A 23,384-nucleotide genomic window follows, 5' to 3' on the forward strand; every position below is an offset into this window, starting at 1 on the left:
TGTCCAAACGCACGGCCGCTTTCCCACTCTATATTTCTATAGAATTATCACAATGCCTGACTATATGTAATTCCAAAACACTAAGTATTTATGAACACGTGAAAATGACCATATCTACAGTGAGGGGGAAAAAAGGTATTTGATCCCCTGATGATTTTGTACGTTTGCCCACTGACAAAGAAAGGATCAGTCTATAATTTTAATGGTAGGTTTATTTGAACAGTGAGAGACAGAATAACAACAAAAAAATCCAGAAAAACGCATGTCAAAAATGTTACAGCACAGATGGTGTTGATCACCCTCTGCTGACCCCTAAGAAGCCAGAGCAGCCTTCTGAGGGGGTCAGGAGGTTAAAGGTCAGACAGAGTGGACAAACCGCAGTATGTCCGGTGATGAGGGATGGGATGGCATATACTCCCTGAGGCTGGCAGCTGAGTTGGCACAGCAGCTGTAAACTGACTGGATTAGACTGTGTGTGTCACGAGTTGCTGATTCTTCTATTGTTCCTGGAGCATTGTTCACATGTTTCTCCAAGGTGTTAAAAGATGGATGTAAAGCAGGGATGTTGAAAACTGTTAGTGTGTGATGAGCAGCCCAACACCAGTACCCATCCCAGCCTGGTTTCACTGGACAGCTTTGCAAATTGGTGTCAGTGTGATGGCCCAGGGAGAGAAAGAGAGGACGGGAGAGTGAGGTAGAGGAGAGAGTAAGGGAGAGAAGGAGAGAGTAAGGGAGAGAAGGAGAGAGTGAGGGAGAGAAGGAGAGAGTGAAGGAGAGAGTGAAGGAGAGAGTGAAGGAGAGAGTGAAGGAGAGAGTGAAGGAGAGAGTGAGGGAGAGAAGGAGAGAGTGAAGGAGAGAAGGAGAGAGTGAAGGAGAGAGTGAAGGAGAGAGTGAAGGAGAGAGTGAAGGAGAGAGTGAGGGAGAGAAGGAGAGAGGCGAGTGAGGGAGAGAAGGGAGAGTGAGGGAGAGAAGGAGTGAGAGAGAGGGAGGGAAAGAGAGAGAGGGAGGGAAAGAGAGAGAGGGAGGGAAAGAGAGAGGGAGGGAGAGAGAGAGGGAGAGAGGGAAAGAGAGAGAGAGGGAGGGAAAGAGAGAGAGGGAGGGAAAGAGAGAGAGGGGGAGGGAGGGAAAGAGAGAGAGAGGGAGGGAAAGAGAGAGAGAGGGAGGGAAAGAGAGAGAGAGGGAGGGAAAGAGAGAGAGGGAGGGAAAGAGAGAGAGGGAGGGAAAGAGAGAGAGGGAGGGAAAGAGAGAGAGAGAGGGTGGGGTCTCTACAGTACCTGTATCATCAGGTTTATTTAGGGAGGTCCTCCTCTCCTCTCTTCTTCCCTATTCTCCCTTTCCACTCATGTTCTTTGTCTCCATTTCCACCTTTTCTCTCTTCTTCTTTCTCCCTCTCTCTTTGCGCTCATAGTCTCTCTTCTTCTCTCCTTGGGGACAGCCAGTGTCCTCATTCAGCTACGCCTGCCTGCAGACTCCTATACTTTCTCTTTCAGCTAATGCCTTAAGTGATGGCGGCTCTTCCAGTCCACTCCCAAAGCAAGCCAGGGCTCTTCAAACCAGTCCAGTCCACTCCCAAATCAAACCAGGGCTCTGCAAACCAGTCCAGGCCACTCCCAAATCAAACCAGGGCTCTGCAAACCAGTCCAGGCCACTCCCAAATCAAACCAGGGCTCTGAAAACCAGTCCAGTCCACTCCCAAATCAAGCCAGGGCTCTGAAAACCAGTCCAGTCCACTCCCAAATCAAGCCAGGGCTCTGCAAACCAGTCCAGGCCACTCCCAAATCAAACCAGGGCTCTGCAAACCAGTCCAGTCCACTCCCAAATCAAACCAGGGCTCTGCAAACCAGTCCAGGCCACTCCCAAATCAAACCAGGGCTCTGCAAACCAGTCCAGGCCACTCCCAAATCAAGCCAGGGCTCTGAAAACCAGTCCAGTCCACTCCCAAATCAAGCCAGGGCTCTGCAAACCAGTCCAGGCCACTCCCAAATCAAACCAGGGCTCTGCAAACCAGTCCAGGCCACTCCCAATGCAAGCCAGGGCTCTTCAAACCAGTCCAGTCCAGTCCCAAAGCAAGCCAGGGCTCAGCAAACCAGTCCAGTTCACTCCCAAAGCAAGCCAGGGCTCTTCAAACCAGTCCAGTCCCAAAGCAAGCCAGGACTCTTCAAACCAGTCCAGTCCCAATGCAAGCCAGGGCTCATCAAACCAGTCCAGTCCACTCCCAATGCAAGCCAGGGCTCTTCAAACCAGTCCAGTCCAGTCCCAAAGCAAGCCAGGGCTCTGCAAACCAGTCCAGTCCACTCCCAAAGCAAGCCAGGGCTCAGCAAACCAGTCCAGTCCCAAAGCAAGCCAGGGCTCTTCAAACCAGCCCAGTCCCAAAGCAAGCCAGGGCTCTTCAAACCAGTCCAGTCCCAAAGCAAGCCAGGGCTCTTCAAACCAGTCCAGTCCCAATGCAAGCCAGGGCTCTTCAAACCAGTCCAGTCCAGTCCCAAAGCAAGCCAGGGCTCATCAAACCAGTCTAGTCCAGTACACTCCCAAAGTAGAGCACTTCAAACCAGTGCCTCCAGAATTGCAATATTGTTTGTTTCCTCCTGGTAGTTCATTGATTGGTTAATGTCACTGATTGCCCAGAGAGTCCAATCATCTGGTCTGAATTAGTACCACGACCAGCTAGTGGTCCAGATTTGACAACGTCCTGACATCCAGCCCTGTAGCAGGGTGGGTCTGTGTTGCCAGAGGCAGGAGTCACAGTGGAAGAGAGATGTGATCATGCTGTGTATGTCTCAGCAACATTATGTTATTGTTATTTATGGTGGCTATATCATCATGGAACAATGGGACACACTCCTAAAGCTATTAGTTCCACGCCGGGCCTACACCTGGGCCGATCTACAGCTAGACACACACGCATACGCACGCTCGCACTATAGCACACACACAAACACATAAACACACACACATTCACGCGCAAGCATACACGCACACGCAAACACACACAGTGTGATGGCACACAGTCTGTTTGGTCTTCAGACAGTTCTCTCTGAGTGACACTAAGCCCATTTAGAAGTGCTTAGTCCTCTTCCACCGTGACCTCAGAACTAACAGGAACCTCTCTCTCTTTTTCTCCCCCCCTCACTCTCTCTCCCCCCCTCCCTCTTCCCTCTACAGAAGTACAGGATTCAGGATGAGGATGGTTCTACCCCCCAGCAGGACCAGGGTCAGTCTCAGGCCTGTCCCCAGCACCCCTACCCCAGCCTGGAGGAGAGAGGCAGAGAGCGGGAGCTGCCAGGGAGCCACCACGGGACCCTCCGCAGCCACCATGGAGGAGGAACCCTGGACGGGTACCACCACGGCAGGGGAGACAGAGAGGGCAGGGGGGAGGGACGGCCAGAGCTGGTCCAGGTAGCAGAGAAAAACCTGTCTCAGATAGAGAACGTCCATGGATATGTCTCCCATGCACACATCTCCCCTATGAAGGTAGGACACAAAATATATGTACATGATGTTAACACAGACAAACGTACAGTACATGGTGTTAACACAGACAAACGTACAGTACATGGTGTTAACACAGACAAACATACGGTACACGGTGTTAATACAGACAAACATACGGTACACGGTGTTAATACAGACAAACATATGGTACACGGTGTTAACACAGACAAACATACGGTACACGGTGTTAACACAGACAAACATACGGTACACGGTGTTAACACAGACAAACATACGGTACACGGTGTTAACACAGACAAACATACGGTACACGGTGTTAACACAGACAAACATACGGTACACGGTGTTAACACAGACAAACATACGGTACACGGTGTTAACACAGACAAACATACGGTACACGGTGTTAACACAGACAAACATACGGTACACGGTGTTAACACAGACAAACATACGGTACACGGTGTTAACACAGACAAACATATGGTACATGGTGTTAACACAGACAAACATACAGTATATGGTGTTAACACAGACAAACATACAGTATATGTTAACACAGACAAACATACAGTACATGGTGTTAACACAGACAAACATACAGTACATGGTGTTAACACAGACAAACATACAGTACATGGTTGCATCCACATGAAAGTGAACGGTTGATATATTACCCTCCCTCCCTCCATTTATTTTTTAAATATCTTTATCTGCTTTCTACTTTCCTATTTATACACCTACCTTTTAACACGCTTGTACACGATACCATAATAGAAGCCCCTGCAGTGCTTGCATCAACACACAAAGCATTAGAAGAACGAGAGATTCCTCCAGGACTGTTTCAAAAGGCCTGCACATCTCAATGTTTGCATAGTTTTCAGGCACTAGACAGCCATGGTAAGAATCAGAGATACGCACAAGCAGTTGGCTAGCGTGTGTCTTTACCATATACTGTATGGTTCTACCATGTTGTCTATAGATATGGTGCTACCGTGTTGACTCTAGATATGGTGCTACCGTGTTGTCTCTAGATATGGTGCTACCATGTTGTCTCTAGATATGGTTCTGCCATGTTGTCTCTAGATATCGTGCTACCATGTTGTCTCTAGATATGGTGCTACCATGTTGTCTCTAGATATGGTGCTACCATGTTGTCTCTAGATATGGTGCTACCGTGTTCTCTAGATATGGTGCTACCGTGTTCTCTAGATATGGTGCTTCCATGTTGTCTCTAGATATGTTGCTACCATGTTGTCTCTAGATATGGTTCTACCGTGTTGTCTCTAGATATGGTGCTACCGTGTTGTCTTTAGATATGGTGCTGCCGTGTTGTCTCTAGATATGGTGCTACCATGTTGTCTATAGATATGGTTCTACCATGTTGTCTCTAGATATGGTGCTACCGTGTTCTCTAGATATGGTGCTACCGTGTTCTCTAGATATGGTGCTACCGTGTTGTCTCTGTGTATGGTGCTACCGTGTTGTCTTTAGATATGGTGCTGCCATGTTGTCTTCTAGATATGGTGCTACCATGTTGTCTCTAGATATGGTGCTACCATGTTGTCTCTAGATATGGTGCTACCATGTTGTCTCTAGATATGGTGCTGCCATGTTGTCTCTAGATATGGTTCTACCATGTTGTCTCTAGATATGGTGCTACCATGTTGTCTCTAGATATGGTTCTGCCAGTGTTGTCTTCTAGATATGGTGCTACCATGTTGTCTCTAGATATGGTGCTACCATGTTGTCTCTAGATATGGTGCTACCATGTTGTCTCTAGATATGGTGCTACCATGTTGTCTCTAGATATGGTGCTGCCATGTTGTTTCTAGATATGGTGCTGCCATGTTGTTTCTAGATATGGGTCTACCATGTTGTTTCTAGATATGGTTCTACCATGTTGTCTCTAGATATGGTTCTACCATGTTGTTTCTAGATATGGTTCTACCATGTTGTCTCTAGATATGGTGCTACCATGTTGTCTCTAGATATGGTTCTGCCATGTTGTTTCTAGATATGGTTCTACCATGTTGTCTCTAGATATGGTTCTACCATGTTGTTTCTAGATATGGTTCTACCATGTTGTTTCTAGATATGGTTCTACCATGTTGTCTCTAGATATGGTTCTGCCATGTTGTTTCTAGATATGGTTCTACCATGTTGTCTCTAGATATGGTTCTACCATGTTGTTTCTAGATATTGTGCTACCGTGTTGTTTCTAGATATTGTGCTACCGTGTTGTCTCTAGATATGGTTCTACCGTGTTGTCTCTAGATATGGTTCTACCATGTTGTTTCTAGATATTGTGCTACCGTGTTGTTTCTAGATATGGTTCTACCGTGTTGTCTCTAGATATGGTTCTACCGTGTTGTCTCTAGATATGGTGCTACCGTGTTGTCTCTGTGCATAGTGCTACCGTGTTGTTTCTAGATATGGTGCTACCATGTTGTCTCCATGTTCTACATCAGAGAATACCATCATTTAGGTCATGTGACTGTACATGGGATTCTTTTGTATGCAAAGTACATGGTTGGACTAAAACCATCATAGTAGGCTGTAGTACACTGTGATCATGTAACATTAACAACAGTTGAGATGTTTCTCAATCAGTGTTCAAGCCAGACAGGCTCCAGTCATGCTGGGTGAACACTACAAGACATTCACAGTCCTAACATCGCTGAGCCTCTCACATTGAACCATGTCTTTCCTGTAGTTTGTTGTCTTGCCAACGTTGTGATGAGCAGACTAAACGATGTGGTGCAGACAGGGGCATGGTGAGGATTCTCCATACCTGCTGTCCGGTTACAGGACATAATAATAGGATTAGTGTGAATAATCTGATTAATATAATAGTTGGATTTAATCGTTGACGTGCTTTGCAAGAATAACGATTTACCTAAATAATCCTGTTTACATCGACACATCTGATGGGACTTTGATAAATGCAGAAAATTGCTAATCAAAATTAATCTACCACAGCAACCATTATTCTGAGTTCGGACATATAAAGTTTGTATTTTTTGTATTTTTAATTTAACATTTATTTAACTAGGCAAGTCAGTGAAAACTATTTCTAAGATTGATAGTTCTCGTTTTTCCAAACTCACTTCACACACACAAAAGAGCTAAGGATTGCGATGGCACATGATCAGATACTCCGCTGGAAAACCGATTGAAGCTGTCTACATGTCATAATAATTCTAAAGATTTCTCAGAAAATCAGGTGTTTTAATCGGCGTATGCTTACTTCGATTATGACCTTACACCGGTTAAGATGAGCAGTATTTCTATGCTTCCCGTTCTTAAGTTTTTTGTTGTTGCGTCTTTTACTTTCGGTTTCGTACACCAGCTTCAAACAGCTGAAAATACAATGTTAATAAAAATATATTTCACGGCGGTTTAGATGGTACAATCATTCTGAACATTCTGAGTGCTTGTTTTGTCACATAAACTGAAATTAGACAGAGTGATTCCAGCTTATTGCACCTTTTTAAAGGCAACTACAAACGCATAATAGTAGTGAGCATTACTCCTCTAGATATGGTGCTACCGTGTTGTGTCTGTGTATGGTGCTACCGTGTTGTGTCTGTGTATGGTGCTACCGTGTTGTGTCTGTGTATGGTGCTACCGTGTTGTGTCTGTGTATGGTGCTACCGTGTTGTGTCTGTGTATGGTTCTACCGTGTTGTGTCTGTGTATGGTGCTACCGTGTTGTCTCTGTGTATGGTTCTACCGTGTTGTGTCTGTGTATGGTTCTACCGTGTTGTCTGTGTATGGTTCTACCGTGTTGTGTCTGTGTATGGTGCTACTGTGTTGTGTCTGTGTATGGTTCTACCGTGTTGTGTCTGTGTATGGTTCTACCGTGTTGTGTCTGTGTATGGTGCTACCGTGGTGTCTGTGTATGGTGCTACCGTGTTGTGTCTGTGTATGGTGCTTCCGTGTTGTGTCTGTGTATGGTGCTACCGTGTTGTGTCTGTGTATGGTGCTACCGTGTTGTGTCTGTGTATGGTGCTACCGTGTTGTCTGTGTATGGTGCTACCGTGTTGTGTCTGTGTATGGTGCTACCGTGTTGTGTCTGTGTATGGTGCTACCGTGTTGTCTCTGTGTATGGTGCTACCGTGTTGTCTCTGTGTATGGTGCTACCGTGTTGTCTCTGTGTATGGTGCTACCGTGTTGTGTCTGTGTATGGTGTTACCGTGTTGTGTCTGTGTATGGTGCTACCGTGTTGTGTCTGTGTATGGTGCTACCGTGTTGTGTCTGTGTATGGTGCTACCGTGTTGTGTCTGTGTATGGTGCTACCGTGTTGTGTCTGTGTATGGGGTTACCGTGTTGTTTCTGTGTATGGTGCTACCGTGTTTCTAGATATGGTTCTACCGTGTTGTCTGTGTATGGTTCTACCGTGTTGTGTCTGTGTATGGTGCTACCGTGTTTCTAGATATGGTTCTACCGTGTTGTCTCTAGATATGGTGCTACCGTGTTGTGTCTGTGTATGGTGCTACCGTGTTGTGTCTGTGTATGGTTCTACCGTGTTGTCTGTGTATGGTTCTACCGTGTTGTCTGTGTATGGTTCTACCGTGTTGTGTCTGTGTATGGTGCTACCGTGTTGTGTCTGTGTATGGTTCTACCGTGTTGTCTGTGTATGGTTCTACCGTGTTGTGTCTGTGTATGGTTCTACCGTGTTGTGTCTGTGTATGGTGCTACCGTGTTGTGTCTGTGTATGGTGCTACCGTGTTGTGTCTGTGTATGGTGCTACCGTGTTGTGTCTGTGTATGGTGCTACCGTGTTGTGTCTGTGTATGGTTCTACCGTGTTGTCTGTGTATGGTTCTACCGTGTTGTCTGTGTATGGTTCTACCGTGTTGTCTGTGTATGGTTCTACCGTGTTGTCTGTGTATGGTTCTACCGTGTTGTGTCTGTGTATGGTGCTACCGTGTTGTGTCTGTGTATGGTTCTACCGTGTTGTCTGTGTATGGTTCTACCGTGTTGTCTGTGTATGGTTCTACCGTGTTGTCTGTGTATGGTTCTACCGTGTTGTCTGTGTATGGTTCTACCGTGTTGTGTCTGTGTATGGTGCTACCGTGTTGTGTCTGTGTATGGTGCTACCGTGTTGTTTCTAGATATGGTTCTACCGTGTTGTCTCTAGATATGGTGCTACCGTGTTGTCTCTAGATATGGTTCTACCGTGTTGTGTATGGTTCTACCGTGTTGTCTGTGTATGGTGCTACCGTGTTGTGTCTGTGTATGGTTCTACCGTGTTGTGTCTGTGTATGGTGCTACCGTGTTTCTAGATATGGTGCTACCGTGTTGTCTCTACACATTCTGTCTGGGCGAGCTCTCATTGACTATTGTTAATCACATTTCTCAGAACTTGTCTTTGGCCATCTCACACTACAAGAGGATTGCAGATTGTGTGCCCGTAAAATCAAACATGTTAGAAAATATCGGGAAGTCTGGGACTGCTCAAAGACGGGATCAGTAGCCTTCAGATTGCTTCTCTGACCCACTCACATTTAATGAGCTTCCGTGGCGGCCGTGTGGAGGAAGGCAACAACATAGGGATTTTGTCTCGGATCTCAAAAGCTTGTCTGGGAAAGCTTCATCGAGGCCAACACTGGTTTAAATGGAACTAGTGGGATGTCATGTTCATTGTTCATAATGGATCTTTTCCGCCACCTAGTGGATTATTCTTGTCACTGCAGCTGGGAGGACAGCACTTCTCTGCAACTACAATTTTTGGCCCAATCAGATATTGACCACCTCTAGGACCTTGGGACCTGTGTTAGCTCAGACAGGGTTGGATATGTAAAGACAATGTGGCAATAGCTCCACCCTGCCTTCAGACAATGAACATTGACATATTGCAACTTCTTTACTAGAGCTAAGCCATAAAGCTAATTTACTAAACCCAAGTAAAGTTTTCTGTGATGCCTTTGACTCTTTTTAAAGATTCGTTGTGACTAGTGTTTTGTTTGTTCGTTCAGTGTGTGGTCTGTGTGTCTCTGTGTGGTTATTTTGGTGGTGCCCCGTGCGGGGTGTTTGCGTAGCCTCACAGTAGCATCCCATTGGGCTGCTTGGCTCTGTAGGCCCTGACAGATGGAGCAGCCATCTTGTTTCTCTCCAGGACTCCGGTCCCTCAGGGCTGTGGGGGCTGGGCCAGCCTGCACCCAACTGCACTGTCCCTCATGACCTTATGTACTGGCCAGAACAACACGCAGGCACACAAACACAAAAGTATAAAGTACACACACACACACACACACAAACTCACACACAGACGCGTGTGTGTGTGTGTGGAGATCAGTCTGTGTGTGTGTGTGTGTGTGGAGATCAGTCTGTGTGTGTGTGTGTGTGTGTGTGGAGATCAGTCTGTGTGTGTGTGTGTGTGGAGATCAGTCTGTGTGTGTGTGTGTGTGGAGATCAGTCTCTGTGTGTGTGTGGAGATCAGTCTGTGTGTGTGTGTGGAGATCAGTCTGTGTGTGTGTGTGTGTGGAGATCAGTCTGTGTGTGTGTGTGTGTGTGGAGATCAGTCTGTGTGTGTGTGTGTGTGGAGATCAGTCTGTGTGTGTGTGTGTGTGGAGATCAGTCTGTGTGTGTGTGTGTGTGTGTGTGTGTGGAGATCAGTGTGTGTGTGGAGATCAGTGTGTGTGTGTGGAGATCAGTGTGTGTGTGTGGAGATCAGTGTGTGTGTGGAGATCAGTCTGTGTGTGTGTGTGTGTGTGTGGAGATCAGTCTGTGTGTGTGCAGATCAGTCTGTGTGTGTGTGTGTGTGTGTGGAGATCTGTGTGTGTGTGTGTGTGTGTGTGTGTGTGTGTGTGGAGATCAGTCTCTGTGTGTGTGGAGATCAGTCTCTGTGTGTGTGTGGAGTTTAAATGGTCTCTGTGAGCTTGGCGTTCTCTTCAGGGGAGGAACTTTGGCTTCTCTTAGTGTTGCGTTTGTAGTATAGGCTACAGCAGGGGTATTCAACTCTGACCCTACGAGGTCCAGAGTACTGCTGATTTTCTGTTCTCCCTGATAATTAATTGCACCCACCAAGTGTCCCAGGTCTAAATCAGTCCCTGATTAGAGGCGAACAATAACATATGTAGTGGGTATGCGTATGTGACCAATACAATTTGATTTGAAACGGTCTTCGAGGTCCAGAGTTTGAGGGGGCTACAGTATCCATCTGAGCAGACAGCATCCTGGCTGATGTTGATATCATCTCATTATACTGATCCTACCTCATCACTGCGTGTGACACATTTCAGTGTCTCTCAGTTGTGTATGTACAGTGCATTCGGAAAGTATTCAGACCCCTTCCCTTTTTCCATATTTTGTTACGTTACAGCCTTATTCTAAAATGGATTAACTTGTTTTTTCCCCCCTCATCAACCTACACAGAATACCCCATAATGACAAAGCAAAACATTTTTATCAATTTTAGTACATTTACTTTTTTTTTACAGAAATAACGTATTTACATAAATAAATAAAAATCCTCATTAATCTAAACACAATACCCCATAATGACATTACAATACCCCATAATGACATTACAATACCCCATAATGACATTACAATACCCCATAATGACATTACAATACCCCATAATGACATTACAATACCCCATAATGACATCACAATACCCCATAATGACAAAGCAAAACATTTTTATCAATTTTAGTACATTTACTTTTTTTTTACAGAAATAACGTATTTACATAAATAAATAAAAATCCTCATTAATCTAAACACAATACCCCATAATGACATTACAATACCCCATAATGACATTACAATACCCCATAATGACATTACAATACCCCATAATGACATTACAATATCCCATAATGACATTACAATACCCCATAATGACATTACAATACCCCATAATGACATTACAATACCCCATAATGACATCACAATACCCCATAATGACATCACAATACCCCATAATGACATCACAATACCCCATAATGACATCACAATACCCCATAATGACATTACAATACCCCATAATGACATTACAATACCCCATAATGACATTACAATACCCCATAATGACATCACAATACCCCATAATGACATCACAATACCCCATAATGACATCACAATACCCCATAATGACATCACAATACCCCATAATGACATCACAATACCCCATAATGACATTACAATACCCCATAATGACATCACAATACCCCATAATGACAAAGCAAAACATTTTTATCAATTTTAGTACATTTACTTTTTTTTTACAGAAATAACGTATTTACATAAATAAATAAAAATCCTCATTAATCTAAACACAATACCCCATAATGACATTACAATACCCCATAATGACATTACAATACCCCATAATGACATCACAATACCCCATAATGACAAAGCAAAACATTTTTATCAATTTTAGTACATTTACTTTTTTTTTACAGAAATAACGTATTTACATAAATAAATAAAAATCCTCATTAATCTAAACACAATACCCCATAATGACATTACAATACCCCATAATGACATTACAATACCCCATAATGACATTACAATACCCCATAATGACATTACAATACCCCATAATGACATTACAATACCCCATAATGACATTACAATACCCCATAATGACATTACAATACCCCATAATGACATTACAATACCCCATAACGACATTACAATACCCCATAACGACATCACAATACCCCATAATGACAAAGCAAAACATTTTTATCAATTTTAGTACATTTACTTTTTTTTTACAGAAATAACGTATTTACATAAATAAATAAAAATCCTCATTAATCTAAACACAATACCCCATAATGACATTACAATACCCCATAATGACATTACAATACCCCATAAAATGACATTACAATACCCCATAATGACATTACAATACCCCATAATGACATTACAATACCCCATAATGACATTACAATACCCCATAATGACATTACAATACCCCATAATGACATTACAATACCCCATAATGACATTACAATACCCCATAATGACATCACAATACCCCATAATGACATCACAATACCCCATAATGACATTACAATACCCCATAATGACATCACAATACCCCATAATGACATCACAATACCCCATAATGACATCACAATACCCCATAATGACATCACAATACCCCATAATGACATCACAATACCCCATAATGACATCACAATACCCCATAATGACATTACAATACCCCATAATGACATTACAATACCCCATAATGACATTACAATACCCCATAATGACATCACAATACCCCATAATGACAAAGCAAAAACAGGTTTTTAGAAAGTTTTGCAAAAAACAGAAATATTTTATTTACATACGTATTCAGACCCTTTGCTATGAGACAATAAATTGAGCTCATGTGCATCCTGTTTCCATTGATCATCCTTGAGATGTTTCTACAACTTGATTGGAGTCCACCTGGGCTAAATTCAATTGATTGGACATGATTTGGAAAGGCACACACCTGTATAAGGTCCCACAGTTGACAGTGCATGTCAGAGCAAAAACCAAGCCATGAGGTCGAAGAAATTGTCCTTAGAGCTCCGAGACAGGATTGTGTCAAGGCACAGATCTGTGGAAGGGTACCAACAAATTTCTGCAGCATTGAAGGTCCCCAAGAACACAGTGGCCTCCATCATTCTTTAGTGGAAGAAGTTTGGAACCAACAAGACACTTCCTAGAGCTGGCAGCTCGGCCAAACTGAGTGATCGGGGAAGCCACTCCTCAGTAAAAGGCACATGGCAGCCCACTTGGAGTTTGCCAAAAGGCACCTAAAGACTCTGATTATGAGAAACAAGATTCTCTGGTCTGATGAAACCAAGATTGAACACCCTGGCCTAAATGCAAAGCTTCATGTCTGGAGGAAACCTGGCACCATCCCTACGGTGATGCATGGTGGTGGCAGCATCATGCTGTGGGGATGTTTTTCAGCGGCAGGGACCGGGAGACTAGTCAGGATTGAGAGAAAGATGAACGGAGCAAAGTACAGAGAGATCCTTGATGAAAACCTTCTCTGCTCAGGACCTCAGGCTGGGGTGAAAGTTCACCTTCCAACAGGACAATGACCCTAAGCACACAGCCAAGACAGCGCAGGAGTGGCTTCGTAACAAGTCTCTGAATGTCCTTGAGTGGGTCAGCCAGAGCCCGGGACTTGAATCCGATTGAACATTGCTGGAGAGACTTGAAAATAGCTGTGCAGCTACGCTCCCCATCCAACCTCACAGAAGTCCAAAAAGACAGGCGTGCCAAGCTTGTAGCGTCATACCCAAGAAGAGTCGAGGCTATAATCGCTGCCAAAGGTGCTTCAACAAAGTACTGAATAAAGGGTCTGAATACTTAAACCTAAACCTGTTTTTGCTTCGTCATTATGGGCAGATTGAGGGGGGAAAAAACTATTGAATCAATTTTAGAATAAGGCTGTAACGTAACAAAATGTGTGCAAAGTCAAGGAGTCTGAATACTTTCCAAATGCTCTCTCTGTGTGTGTGTGTGTGTGTGTGTGTGTGTGTGTGTGTGTGTGTGTGTGTGTGTGTGTGTGTGTGTGTGTGTGTGTGTGTGTGTGTGTGTGTGTGTGTGTGTGTGTGTGTGTGTGTGTGTGTGTATATATATACACTCCTTGTAGTAACATGCTGAGTCCCTGTCCTCTGTACTGTAGGTAGAGTCGTTGGAGTGTATCTTCGACGCTGACTCGCCTGTAGGCTATGAGGAGGTTCCTGTTCCTGACTTCTCTACGCTGTATGCTACCCACCACGCCCTTCTACAGGTAACACCAACTGACCCAACCACCTGCTGTGCCACGCTCCGTTAGGTCGCCTCGGAATGACCACATCGCTTCTCATTCTGACCACATCGCTTCCCATTCTGACCACATCGCTTCCCATTCTGACCACATCGCTTCCCATTCTGACCACATCGCTTCCCATTCTGACCACATCGCTTCCCATTCTGACCACATCGCTTCCCATTCTGACCACATCGCTTCCCATTCTGACCACATCGCTTCCCATTCTGACCACATCGCTGCTCACATTCTGACCACATCGCTGCTCACATTCTGACCACATCGCTGCTCACATTCTGACCACATCGCTGCTCACATTCTGACCACATCGCTGCTCACATTCTGACCACATCGCTGCTCACATTCTGACCACATCGCTTCTCACATTCTGACCACATCGCTGCTCACATTCTGACCACATCGCTGCTCACATTCTGACCACATCGCTGCTCACATTCTGACCACATCGCTGCTCACATTCTGACCACATCGCTGCTCACATTCTGACCACATCGCTTCCCATTCTGACCACATCGCTTCCCACATTCTGACCACATCGCTTCCCATTCTGACCACATCGCTTCCCATTCTGACCACATCGCTTCCCATTCTGACCACATCGCTTCCCACATTCTGACCACATCGCTTCCCACATTCTGACCACATCCCTTCCCACATTCTGACCACATCGCTTCCCACATTCTGACCACATCGCTTCCCACATTCTGACCACATCGCTTCCCACATTCTGACCACATCGCTTCCCACATTCTGACCACATCGCTTCCCACATTCTGACCACATCGCTTCCCATTCTGACCACATCGCTTCCCATTCTGACCACATCGCTGCTTCCCACATTCTGACCACATCGCTGCTTCCCACATTCTGACCACATCGCTGCTTCCCACATTCTGACCACATCGCTGCTTCCCACATTCTGACCACATCGCTGCTTCCCACATTCTGACCACATCGCTGCTTCCCACATTCTGACCACATCGCTGCTTCCCACATTCTGACCACATTGCTGCTTCCCACATTCTGACCACATCGCTGCTTCCCACATTCTGACCACATCGCTGCTTCCCACATTCTGACCACATCGCTGCTTCCCACATTCTGACCACATCGCTGCTTCCCACATTCTGACCACATCGCTGCTTCCCACATTCTGACCACATCGCTGCTTCCCACATTCTGACCACATCGCTGCTTCCCACATTCTGACCACATCGCTGCTTCCCACATTCTGACCACATCGCTGCTTCCCACATTCTGACCACATCGCTGCCCAAGCTTTTTTTGTTTGTTGCTTTTTAGTTCTTTCATTTGTTGATGACACTTCTATAGCTCTTACACTGTCAGTATTCCTGCCAGAGTTGCAGTAACACGTTGCCAGCCCTAGGTGGCACCATTAACCATAGCGATCTTGCCAGCTTTGAGATGGCTAGAGCAACTTTGTTTTGACTTTTCTGTTTACATGGATGGCTTTGGATTGCAAAATGGCTCATTTGTGTGTCTTTGTGATCTTGTAGCTGGCTCTGCTGTGAGCTAATGGTGAATGTTGGCTACGGGTGCCTCATCATTTCACTACACTCGCAAATAACATCTGCTAACCGTGTGTATGTGACCAATAACATCTGCTAACCGTGTGTATGTGACCAATAACATCTGCTAACCGTGTGTATGTGATCAATAACATCTGCTAACCGTGTGTATGTGACCAATAACATCTGCTAACCGTGTGTATGTGACCAATAACATCTGCTAACCGTGTGTATGTGACCAATAACATCTGCTAACAGTGTGTATGTGATCAATAACATCTGCTAACCGTGTGTATGTGATCAATAACATCTGCTAACAGTGTGTATGTGATCAATAACATCTGCTAACCGTGTGTATGTGATCAATAACATCTGCTAACCGTGTGTATGTGATCAATAACATCTGCTAACCGTGTGTATGTGATCAATAACATCTGCTAACAGTGTGTATGTGACCAATAACATCTGCTAACCGTGTGTATGTGATCAATAACATCTGCTAACCGTGTGTATGTGACCAATAACATCTGCTAACTGTCTGTATGTGACCAATAACATTTTGATTTGATCAGCAACTGTTGGCATATACATTTGTTTAGTATTCAGCTCATTTTCATTGAGGAAGTAAGCTTTATGTCATGAAAAATGTCGTCCTGGGAAATAGACCGTTAAATGTTTGGCTGATGGTTATGGTCTCAACCATCCTGTCAGATTTCATTTTGTTTTGTACGTCTCCTTCCCCTCAGTAGCCATCTCCTGTCCAGTGAACCCAGTGTTTGTAGGAGCAGAGTGGAGTCAAAACTGAGATAAGTGGACTGCTCCTTCAGGCCAATACGTGCATGAGTTATCTTCAACTGCTACATTTAATGCAGGTCTGGGCAAGGAGATGGGCCTGGTGCCATACAGAGTACAGATAGATGGGCCTGGTGCCATGCAGAGTACAGATAGATGGGCCTGGTGGCCTGGTGCCATACAGAGTACAGATAGATGATACTGATGGGCCTGGTTCCATGCAGACTACAGATAGATGGGCCAGATGGGCCTGGTGCCATGCAGAGTACAGATAGATGGTACTGGTGGCCTGGTTCCATGCAGAGTACAGATAGATGGGCCAGATGGGCCTGGTGCCATGCAGAGTACAGATAGATGGTACTGGTGGCCTGGTTCCATGCAGAGTACAGATAGATGGGCTGGTGGGCCTGGTGCCATACAGAGTACAGCTAGATGGGCCTGGTGCCATGCAGAGTACTGATGGGCCTGGTTCCATACAGAGTACAGATAGATGGGCCTGGTGGGCCTGGTGCCATGCAGAGTACTGATAGATGGGCCTGGTGCCATACAGAGTACAGATAGATGGGCCTGGTGGGCCTGGTTCCATACAGAGTACAGATAGATGGGCTTGGTGGGCCTGGTTCCATACAGAGTACAGATAGATGGTACTGATGGGCCTGGTGGGTCTGGTGCCATGCAGAGTACAGATAGATGGTACTGATGGGCCTGGTTCCATGCAGAGTACAGATAGATGGTACTGGTTATCTGGTTCCATGCAGAGTACAGATAGATGGTACTGGTTATCTGGTTCCATGCAGAGTACAGATAGATGGGCCTGGTGGCCTGGTTCCATACAGAGTACAGATAGATGGTACTGGTTATCTGGTTCCATGCAGAGTACAGATAGATGGTACTGGTTATCTGGTTCCATACAGAGTACAGATAGATGGTACTGGTTATCTGGTTCCATGCAGAGTACAGATAGATGGTACTGATGGGCCTGGTTCCATACAGAGTACAGATAGATGGGCCTGGTGGCCTGGTTCCATACAGAGTACAGATAGATGGGCCTGGTGGGCCTGGTGCCATACAGAGTACAGATAGATGGGTATGGTGCCATACAGAGTACTGATGGGCCTGGTGCCATGCAGAGTACAGATAGATGGGCCTGGTGGGCCTGGTGCCATGCAGAGTACAGATAGATGGTACTGGTTATCTGGTGCCATACAGAGTACAGATAGATGGTACTGATGGGCCTGGTGCCATACAGAGTACAGATAGATGGGCCTGGTGGGCCTGGTGCCATGCAGAGTACAGATAGATGGGTATGGTGCCATACAGAGTACTGATGGGCCTGGTGCCATGCAGAGTACAGATAGATGGGCCTGGTGGGCCTGGTTCCATGCAGAGTACAGATAGATGGTACTGATGGGCCTGGTGCCATGCAGAGTACAGATAGATGGTACTGGTTATCTGGTTCCATGCAGAGTACAGATAGATGGTACTGGTTATCTGGTTCCATACAGAGTACAGATAGATGGGCCTGGTGGCCTGGTTCCATACAGAGTACAGATAGATGGGCCTGGTGGCCTGGTTCCATACAGAGTACAGATAGATGGTACTGATGGGCCTGGTTCCATACAGAGTACAGATAGATGGTACTGGTTATCTGGTTCCATGCAGAGTACAGATAGATGGTACTGGTTATCTGGTTCCATGCAGAGTACAGATAGATGGTACTGGTTATCTGGTTCCATGCAGAGTACAGATAGATGGGCCTGGTGGCCTGGTTCCATACAGAGTACAGATAGATGGTACTGGTTATCTGGTTCCATACAGAGTACAGATAGATGGTACTGGTTATCTGGTTCCATGCAGAGTACAGATAGATGGTGCTGGTGGCCTGGTTCCATGCAGAGTACAGATAGATGGTACTGGTGGCCTGGTTCCATACAGAGTACAGATAGATGGTACTGGTTATCTGGTTCCATACAGAGTACAGATAGATGGGCCTGGTGGCCTGGTTCCATACAGAGTACAGATAGATGGGCCTGGTGGCCTGGTTCCATACAGAGTACAGATAGATGGTACTGATGGGCCTGGTTCCATACAGAGTACAGATAGATGGTACTGGTTATCTGGTTCCATACAGAGTACAGATAGATGGGCCTGGTGGCCTGGTTCCATACAGAGTACAGATAGATGGGCCTGGTGGCCTGGTTCCATACAGAGTACAGATAGATGGTACTGATGGGCCTGGTTCCATACAGAGTACAGATAGATGGGCCTGGTGGCCTGGTGCCATACAGAGTACAGATAGATGGTACAGATGGGCCTGGTTCCATTGAGAGTTCAGGTAGATGATGCTGATGGGCCTGGTGCCATACAGAGTACAGATGGATGGTACTGATGGGCAGAGAAGGCCTTTTTACACTGCATTGTTCTTAGCTCCAGGCTAGACTGGCCCTGGTCTAGCTTATCCTGTGTTTACACAAGCATTTGTTAACCCTGGGCTAATGGACAAACACAACATGGACCAACATTCTATCCCTGACACGCGACCAACATAAACAATAAGACATTTATTACCACATGATTTGCTCTTGCTTCTAGCCGAGCATTTGATTTCCAACACTGATGGTTTGTCGGACCTCAGCAACAGTGTTTAATTGTTTTAATGCTATCTCACCCCTGTACAGAGAATACTGTGCACGAACAAGACAACTTTTCTGACCCTGGCGAAATCATACTACAATATTATTATCATGGATATATCCAACTAAATGTCAATAGAAAACAGATGAAAATTGAGGGTTTGCTGCCCTTTCAGCTGTAGAGTGAGAAAGACATTAGCCAGCCTGCATAGCAAACCATTTTTTTTCGCCAATAGCAACCAATTTTTTGCACAGATGAAATAATTTTTTGCTTTTTGCCCTCAGATGTATGGAGGAAATGTTACTTATCAAAATAACATACAGAACTCATTACAGGGAAATGTTACTTATCAAAATAACATACAGAACACATTACAGGGAAATGTTACTTATCAAAATAACATACAGAACACATTACAGGGAAATGTTACTTATCAAAATAACATACAGAACACATTACAGGGAAATGTTACTTATCAAAATAACATACAGAACACATTACAGGGAAATGTTACTTATCAAAATAACATACAGAACACATTACAGGGAAATGTTACTTATCAAAATAACATACAGAACACATTACAGGGAAATGTTACTTATCAAAATAACATACAGAACACATTACAGGGAAATGTTACTTATCAAAATAACATACAAAACACATTACGGGGAAATGTTACTTATCAAAATAACATACAGAACTCATTACAGGGAAATGTTACTTATCAAAATAACATACAGAACTCATTACAGGCATCACAAGCATATGTGGATTAAGTGATAGTGCAGCTTTTGTGATTGGACAGTGAGCATTCTAGGTGTTGTTCTTGACCCTGTTTCACCGTGTTTCTGGGGCTAACCCTGTAAAGTCGATGTTAACCCTGCTCCGGAGCAGGACCAGCTAGCCCTGGGCTAAGGTTGGTGCTAGCCCACTAGAATGTGTAAGTGTGAATACTATGTTAGCCCCGGGATAAAATCTCTTATCCCAGGGCTGAGGTGCAGTGTGGACACACCTAGAGGAAGTACAGTAAAGCAGCCTAATTCAGATATGTTTTTTCACTAATTGGTCTTTTGACCAATCACATCAGATCTTTTTGAGAGCTGATCTGATTGGTCAAAATACCAATTAGTGAGGAAAACGTGTATATCTGAATTGGGCTGCCTGTGTGAATGAAGCCTTAGTGATCCCAGGTCAGTACCACTCTCTCTCGCTCTGTGTCATTAAGCTAATGTACTATATTAGGGTAGACTATGAGAAGTGCTACCTTTTGCCCTCTGAGAGCGAGACATGGAGGGATGGAAGTGAAGGAGTGATTGAGCGAGTGAAATGGCTGGTTCTAGACTCAGCCTGCTCTGATGGAGCTCTGTGTGTTAACTAAAGTTGTCAGCTAGTATGACTTAGTGGAGGGACTCTCTAGTATGACTTAGTGGAGGGACTCTCTAGTATGACTTAGTGGAGGGACTCTAGTATGACTTAGTGGAGGGACTCTCTAGTATGACTTAGTGGAGGGACTCTAGTATGGCTTAGTGGAGGGACTCTAGTATGGCTTAGTGGAGGGACTCTCTAGTATGGCTTAGTGGAGGGACTCTCTAGTATGACTTAGTGGAGGGACTCTAGTATGACTTAGTGGAGGGATTCTCTAGTATGACTTAGTGGAGGGACTCTCTAGTATGACTTAGTGGAGGGACTCTCTAGTATGGCTTAGTGGAGGGACTCTCTAGTATGGTTTAGTGGAGGGACTCTAGTATGACTTAATGGAGGGACTCTAGTATGGCTTAGTGGAGGGACTCTCTAGTATGGCTTAGTGGAGGGACTCTCTAGTATGACTTAGTGGAGGGACTCTCTAGTATGGCTTAGTGGAGGGACTCTCTAGTATGACTTAGTGGAGGGACTCTCTAGTATGACTTAGTGGAGGGACTCTCTAGTATGACTTAGTGGAGGGACTCTCTAGTATGGCTTAGTGGAGGGACTAAGTTGGTAGGTGAAAATGAACATTACTAACCTATTTCATACCCATCAGGAGTAAATGTGATGAGGTGAAGAGGCTATTTTAGGATTGTTGGGCCGTGGCCCAAGAGTTTCCTTGTTTGTTTGGTTAACACAAGATAACACAAAACGATACTAAGCTACAGATAAATGAACAAAAAAAATGCAAAGCTCATATTTCAAACACAGACACTCTTTCACTCAAATGCTCATGCACACACACTGAGGCACACTAACGCTCATGCACAATATCCACAGACACTCTCACGCCCTGGTTAAAATAAAATAAGAAAACAACCTCCCCATCCTGCCTCAGCCCCGTCTCCAATCAAACCCAAAGGAGTATTGGGCTTTACAATCATTTACTAAAAGACTTAGAAATCTATTTCAAATTACAAAAAATAAAATGACAGTAAGGATCTTTAAAAAGAACTTGGTGTTTTGTGTATGGCTTAGTGGAGGGACTCTCTAGTATGACTTAGTGGAGGGACTCTCTAGTATGGCTTAGTGGAGGGACTCTAGTATGACTTAGTGGAGGGACTCTCTAGTATGACTTAGTGGAGGGACTCTAGTATGACTTAGTGGAGGGACTCTCTAGTATGACTTAGTGGAGGGACTCTCTAGTATGACTTAGTGGAGGGACTCTCTAGTATGACTTAGTGGAGGGACTCTCTAGTATGACTTAGTGGAGGGACTCTAGTATGACTTAGTGGAGGGACTCTAGTATGACTTAGTGGAGGGACTCTAGTATGACTTAGTGGAGGGACTCTAGTATGACTTAGTGGAGGGACTCTCTAGTATGACTTAGTGGAGGGACTCTCTAGTATGGCTTAGTGGAGGGACTCTCTAGTATGACTTAGTGGAGGGACTCTCTAGTATGACTTAGTGGAGGGACTCTAGTATGACTTAATGGAGGGACTCTAGTATGACTTAGTGGAGGGACTCTCTAGTAGTGACTTAGTGGAGGGACTCTAGTATGACTTAGTGGAGGGACTCTCTAGTATGACTTAGTGGAGGGACTCTCTAGTATGACTTAGTGGAGGGACTCTCTAGTATGACTTAGTGGAGGGACTCTCTAGTATGACTTAGTGGAGGGACTCTAGTATGACTTAGTGGAGGGACTCTAGTATGACTTAGTGGAGGGACTCTAGTATGACTTAGTGGAGGGACTCTAGTATGACTTAGTGGAGGGACTCTAGTATGACTTAGTGGAGGGACTCTCTAGTATGACTTAGTGGAGGGACTCTAGTATGACTTAGTGGAGGGACTCTCTAGTATGACTTAGTGGAGGGACTCTCTAGTATGACTTAGTGGAGGGACTCTCTAGTATGACTTAGTGGAGGGACTCTCTAGTATGACTTAGTGGAGGGACTCTCTAGTATGACTTAGTGGAGGGACTCTCTAGTATGACTTAGTGGAGGGACTCTCTAGTATGACTTAGTGGAGGGACTCTCTAGTATGACTTAGTGGAGGGACTCTCTAGTATGACTTAGTGGAGGGACTCTAGTATGACTTAGTGGAGGGACTCTAGTATGGCTTAGTGGAGGGACTAAGTTGGTAGGTGAAAATGAACATTACTAACCTATTTCATACCCATCAGGAGTAAATGTGATGAGGTGAAGAGGCTATTTTAGGATTGTTGGGCCGTGGCCCAAGAGTTTCCTTGTTTGTTTGGTTAACACAAGATAACACAAAACGATACTAAGCTACAGATAAATGAACAAAAAAAATGCAAAGCTCATATTTCAAACACAGACACTCTTTCACTCAAATGCTCATGCACACACACTGAGGCACACTAACGCTCATGCACAATATCCACAGACACTCTCACGCCCTGGTTAAAATAAAATAAGAAAACAACCTCCCCATCCTGCCTCAGCCCCGTCTCCAATCAAACCCAAAGGAGTATTGGGCTTTACAATCATTTACTAAAAGACTTAGAAATCTATTTCAAATTACAAAAAATAAAATGACAGTAAGGATCTTTAAAAAGAACTTGGTGTTTTGTGTATGGCTTAGTGGAGGGACTCTCTAGTATGACTTAGTGGAGGGACTCTCTAGTATGGCTTAGTGGAGGGACTCTAGTATGACTTAGTGGAGGGACTCTCTAGTATGACTTAGTGGAGGGACTCTAGTATGACTTAGTGGAGGGACTCTCTAGTATGACTTAG

The 23,384-nt window shown here is 44.8% G+C and overlaps 1 protein-coding gene across 12 annotated transcripts in view; it reads left to right on the forward strand.

Moving 5' to 3' along the window:
- Positions 1 to 23,384, forward strand: part of dlg1a (discs large MAGUK scaffold protein 1a) — a 380,448-nt gene that overhangs the window by 97,813 nt on the left and 259,251 nt on the right. For 11 of the 12 annotated variants that reach the window (XM_045687907.2, XM_045687908.2, XM_045687909.2 and 8 more), the window contains one exon: positions 3,163 to 3,471. In XM_045687907.2, coding sequence (XP_045543863.1) covers positions 3,163 to 3,471 — 309 coding nt within the window. Of the gene's footprint in view, positions 1 to 3,162; positions 3,472 to 14,119; positions 14,228 to 23,384 lie in introns of all 12 variants that reach the window. The other variant, XM_045687910.2, reaches the window with a different exon arrangement.

Source organism: Salmo salar, chromosome 10 (assembly GCF_965601325.2).
Source record: "Salmo salar chromosome 10, fSalSal1, whole genome shotgun sequence".
NCBI lineage: Eukaryota > Metazoa > Chordata > Actinopteri > Salmoniformes > Salmonidae > Salmo > Salmo salar.